This window comes from Nestor notabilis, unplaced genomic scaffold, assembly GCF_000696875.1.
Source record: "Nestor notabilis isolate BGI_N333 unplaced genomic scaffold, ASM69687v1 scaffold19820, whole genome shotgun sequence".
NCBI lineage: Eukaryota > Metazoa > Chordata > Aves > Psittaciformes > Psittacidae > Nestor > Nestor notabilis.
In genome coordinates, this window is record NW_009912676.1 from 1 (window position 1) to 5,101 (window position 5,101).

At 60.3% G+C, this 5,101-nt stretch overlaps 1 protein-coding gene across 1 annotated transcript in view; it reads left to right on the top strand.

Annotated features, from left to right (window-relative positions):
* Positions 1 to 23: 23 nt before the first annotated feature.
* The window catches only part of ANO9 (anoctamin 9), a gene marked incomplete at its 5' end in the record, with an annotated part of 7,547 nt that continues 2,469 nt past the window's right edge, over positions 24 to 5,101 (top strand). The window contains 11 exons of the mRNA XM_010020683.1: positions 24 to 122; positions 488 to 548; positions 1,518 to 1,600; positions 1,977 to 2,081; positions 2,475 to 2,639; positions 2,714 to 2,750; positions 3,214 to 3,325; positions 3,745 to 3,802; positions 3,930 to 4,027; positions 4,181 to 4,350; positions 4,804 to 4,956. Coding sequence (XP_010018985.1) covers positions 24 to 122; positions 488 to 548; positions 1,518 to 1,600; positions 1,977 to 2,081; positions 2,475 to 2,639; positions 2,714 to 2,750; positions 3,214 to 3,325; positions 3,745 to 3,802; positions 3,930 to 4,027; positions 4,181 to 4,350; positions 4,804 to 4,956 — 1,141 coding nt within the window. The remainder of the gene's footprint in view (positions 123 to 487; positions 549 to 1,517; positions 1,601 to 1,976; positions 2,082 to 2,474; positions 2,640 to 2,713; positions 2,751 to 3,213; positions 3,326 to 3,744; positions 3,803 to 3,929; positions 4,028 to 4,180; positions 4,351 to 4,803; positions 4,957 to 5,101) is intronic.

Here is a 5,101-nt window from a genome sequence, read left to right on the forward strand (position 1 = left end):
CTCCCCTCTGCCCCTCTCTCTGCAGCAAAGAGATCTGCGAGGCCAAGGACACCATCATGTGCCCGCTCTGCGACCAGCAGTGCCCCTTCTGGCGCCTCTCCGACACCTGCACCTACGCCAGGGTAGGCGGCCCCTTCCCTTCCCTTCCCCTCTCTCCCGGGGCAGGCTCACGGCACAGGATGGGGAAACGCTCTCAGCTTGTGCGGTCCCCAAACCACTAGAAACTAAACCCACCCCAGCAAACTGGGTACAAGATGTAGGAAACCTCCAGTAACCCCTGTAATAAGGAGGAGGCACAACTACATCATGGTCTCCATCACCACCACCAAAGAAGAGTTTACCACCACCGAGTCCCACTGTCCATCCCTTTCCTCATCCTTCTGCAGCATCTGTACCTGCCTTGAGGGGACCAGGGTGGCAAGAAGACCCCATCCCCCGAGGTGCCGCAGCCCCTGCGCCCATCACACTCTTCCTCCATCTTCTCCAGGTCACCCATGTCATTGACAACGAGGGGACAGTCGTGTTTGCCATATTCATGGCCATCTGGGGTAGGTGTCTATGAGCTGGTGCCAAGCACACACAGTGTGAAAGAGGGAGCAGTCAGATGTGGCTTAGGGGGAGGAAAAGGGGACACCGACAGAGCTTCACCACTCAGGACCTTCTTAGTCCGCATCCCCTCCCCTTCCAGACAAAGCAAAGGACAGAATCACCGCTTCAGCTCCCCAAAACCCCTTACCTGTCCTGCCTCAAAGCTGCAACCCCTTCACCCACCACAGCCTCCTCTAAAGCTTCAGCAGCCTCCTTATGGCCTTTATAAGGCTTTATGAGCAGGCATTATAGAGCTGCTGCCTGTGAGTGTTGGCAGCTGGAGGGAGGAGGGACCACCAGCCCCTCCTCAGCCTCCCCAGGTTGCTCCATCATCCCTCAGCTGCTGTGGAACGAGCTCAGCAATCCACTGGGCTCTGAGCTGATGTGGTCCCATCACCTCATGGAGTGATGTGGGTTGGACCTTAAAGCTCATCCATCACCATATTAGCTACACATCTCGTTTGGCTTTACTAAGCAGTTACAACCAGCACCATTGGTGTGGGCACTGGCTCTTCACCTGCACAACCACAGTCTGAGCACCATGGGCATGGTCTGTGTGTCACTGGGGGCTGGTTTACACGGGGGTGAGCTCAGGAAGGTCACTCCAGATGACAAGGGAGTGTAAAGGGACTTGGAGAGGTGCAGCTCAGGGTGTGAAGCCTGAACAACATCGTGGCGTGTTCCACTTGAGGGGTATTGTCCATTAACCCAGAATTACGTGTGTGGTTGGCACCATGCAAAGTGCTCTCTTGGTTTATGCCCAGTGTCCTGCAGACACTGGGGCTGGTGACATCTCACCCGCCTCCATCCCCATCCCCACATGGTGCTGCGTGTCCAGGTCCCGCTGGGTGGTAACATGACGTCCACCCCGCAGAGGGGTGACTCCAGAGCTACCCCGGTCTCACAGTGCTCCCTCCGTGCCCCCACAGCCACCGTGTTCCTGGAGCTGTGGAAGAGGCAGAGAGCCAGAGTGGTCACCAACTGGGACCTGTACCGCTGGGATGAGGAGGAGGTGAGGATGGCACCTCTCCTGCTTCGAGCTTCCCTTCAGCTGGAGCTACGGAAAAGCCACATCACAGGGAGCCCTTTGCCCAGCTCCATTCTCTGTGGGTGTAAGCAGGAGGCACAAACAGCAAAGCCAACGTGTGGCAGCCCTGGGAGAGGCAGAGCCCCGCAGAGGGCTGAGCAGCCGGCAGCCGCCCCTCTGCGGTGCTGCTCACCCTCCACAAGGGCTTGAACTCGACCAGTTCTGGCCTCGCTGTTTGGGTTGGGTCTCCATTGTCCCCCGTCCTCCTCCTGCGCTGCTCATGCCACAGCCACCCCTGGACATCCCCGGCCCCGCTCTGCCGGATCCATTCCCATGTTCTGTGCCTGGTTTTGTGTTGAAGGAGGAGCTGGCCCTGGAGCTGATCAATAACCTGCAGCACGAGCCCCGGCAGTACCAGCACTCCTACTTCCGCAGCACCATCATACTCCTCCTGGTTCTGCTGATGGTATGTGCCAGGGGGACCACAGGAAGATCTGGCTTTAGGGCTTTCCTCCTTCCCTCCCCACTCTGCTGCAAGAGCAGCACCTCAGTGTTCCACTGCTGGCCCTGGCACAGGGTGCCCAGAGAAGCTGTGGCTGCCCCATCCCTGGCAGTGTTCAAGGCCAGCTTGGACACAGTGGCTTGGACCAACCTGCTCTAGTGGAAGGTGTCCCTGCCCGGGGCAGGGGTTGGAGCTGGAGGAGCTTTAAGGTCCCTTCCAACACAAACCATGCCATGATATATGTATGATTTGAGGCCATGTCCAGCTGAGCTCTGGTGCCAGGAGCTGGGTCGGAGGGATGACGGTGCTCAGGGGGTGATGGTGCTCAGGGCGCTGGGACACGTGCTCTCTCCACAGATCGCGGTGCTGGTCGGCATCGCACACGCACTCGTTATCTACCGGGTAGTAGCAACTGCCCTGTTCACGCAGAGCAGCTCCAAGTTCCTGCGCGAAAAGGCCAACACGGCGGCTGTGGTGACGGGGGCCGTGCTGCACTACATCACCATCGTCATCATGAGCAAGGTGCGGAGCGGGGCACGGGCGGCGGGTCTGCTCCTCGCTCCTCCACCATCAACCCTCCTGCCTCTCTCCTGCAGGTCAACAGGCGCGTGGCGCTCTTCCTCTGTGAGCTGGGTAAGGCTCAACACAGCACCGCGTGGTCCCCAGCTGCCGCCAGGCTCCTGTCCCCTTCCTTTCCTCCAGCATCCCAAAGCACCCACTGGGCAGCTCTTGCACCCAGGTCCCCCTGTGCTCCATGTGCTCCAGGGGGCTGTCCCATGGCCACATTACACTCTGGGGGGCGGTCACTCTATGGGGCCAAGAGCCAGCAGGAGCAGGAAGCCACCACTGCTGCGGGAGCACTCACAATGTGGTTTCCTCCCAGCTGAAGGCTCCCTTCTCCCCCAGTCATGGCTCTGAGGGACTTCCCTGCTTAGCTGGGCTCAGCTCCATCACGGGGCTCGGCTGAAGGGCAGGGACTGCTCCATGAGGGCCAGACACCCCCTTCTAACCCTCAAATTGCTGCTGTGGCACTCGAGGGGTAGCAGAACAAGGTCTCTCCTGCCCTGTGACTGACTCCTGTGCTTTGCTCCCTCAGAGAAACCACGGACCTTCTCCCAGCACGAGAGCACCTTCACCGTGAAGATCTTCACCTTCCAGTTCTTCACGAACTTCTCCTCGCTCATCTACATCGCCTTCTTCCTGGGGCGGTGAGTGGTGCCTGGGCGTGGCACTCGAGGGGTAGCAGAACAAGGTCTCTCCTGCCCTGTGACTGACTCCTGTGCTTTGCTCCCTCAGAGAAACCACGGACCTTCTCCCAGCACGAGAGCACCTTCACCGTGAAGATCTTCACCTTCCAGTTCTTCACGAACTTCTCCTCGCTCATCTACATCGCCTTCTTCCTGGGGCGGTGAGTGGTGCCTGGGCGAGCCGGGGGCAGCCCGACTGTCCCCAGGGCCTCGGGACAGCCCGGTCCCCCCATCAGGCACAGGGACCCCGTGTGGGACATCAGGAGGGCCACAGTGGTGGGTTGGGGAAGCCCCTCACCTCTCCCTCGGAGCCCCGAGGATGATGCCCCAGCATCAGTGCTGGGCTCAGCAGACGTCGCTGTTGTTCCTTCCCCGCTCAGAATCAACGGGCACCCAGGGAACTACGTGCGCGTCGCTGGCAAGTGGAGACTGGAGGAGGTGATGCTCTGACCCTCACCACAGCTCCTGCTCTTCCTGCCCCACTGCCCGGCGAGGCAATGGGGACCTCAGCTCCTGCCCTGGCTGGAGCCGGGGGACACAGCTCCTCTCCTCTCTCCCCCTGCAGTGCCACCCCAGCGGCTGCATCACCGACCTCTTCATCCAGATGGCCATCATCATGCTGCTCAAGCAGACCATCAGCAACGTGATAGAGTACCTCAACCCGTGAGCTCTCCTCCAGCCCGCACAGGGCTCCCTGCTGCTGTGGGCAGCTCCTACAGGGAGTAACTAACCCTGGTCTCTGGGCCAAGCATCCCTCCTTCCCCTCCCAGCCCCGCTGTCCCCTGCGGGCAGTACAGAGCAATCCCTCCCTTGCAGCTGGATACGCCACCAGCTACGCAGGAAGCGGCTGCAGCGCCCCAAGAAGAGGAACCTGATGTTAGGGGAGGAGGAGGAGGCCGAGGACCCCTGCAAGAGTCAGTGGCTGAGCAACTATGAGCTCAACGAGGTCAACATCTTCAGCCTGTTTGACGAGTTCCTGGAGATGGGTACGTGGAGCAGAGGCTCAAGGAGGAGGGAAGTGGGTGCAGAGCCATGTGTCCCCCTTGGCTGGAGAGAGCCTGATGCTGGGGAGCCCAAACATAGGCAAAGGAATGCTCTGAGACCAGCTCCGCCTGCCCTGGCTCACCAAAATCATCCCCAGACAAGAAAGCAGGCAACGGGCTGGCCTTGGGCCACTGCTCGGACCCTCCTCTCCTCCTGCAGAGCCAAGGGGGCGGCTGCAACCCCAGGTTCAACCCATGCCCTGTGGGACCCCCCCAGATCGCCCTCTCCAACAGCCCTGTGGGCAGTGGGGGTCCCCTGTAGGGTCCTCAAGACAGGTCAATCTCCCCCTTTCACCCCTGCAAAGCCCCTCTGCCACAAGCCACCACGCAGGACAAGTGCTGTGGGACGTCCCCCTGTGGTGGCTGCTCACCAAGCACCCCATTGCCCCCTCGCAGTGATCCAGTACAGCTTCACCACCATCTTCGTCGCCGCCTTTCCCCTCGCCCCGCTGCTGGCCTTCTTCAACAACCTCTTTGAGATCCACCTGGATGCCATCAAGATGATGCGGCTGCACCGGCGCATAGTGCCCAGGAAGGCCAATGACATCGGTGAGACGGGGAATTGCTGGTGCCAGGAGTGCTGGTGTGAAGCCCATGAGCATCCCTTTGCCAGGGACTGGTACCACTTAGAATCGCAGAATCCCAGCCTGGTTTGGGTTGGAGGGACCTTAACGCTCAACCAGCTCCAATCACG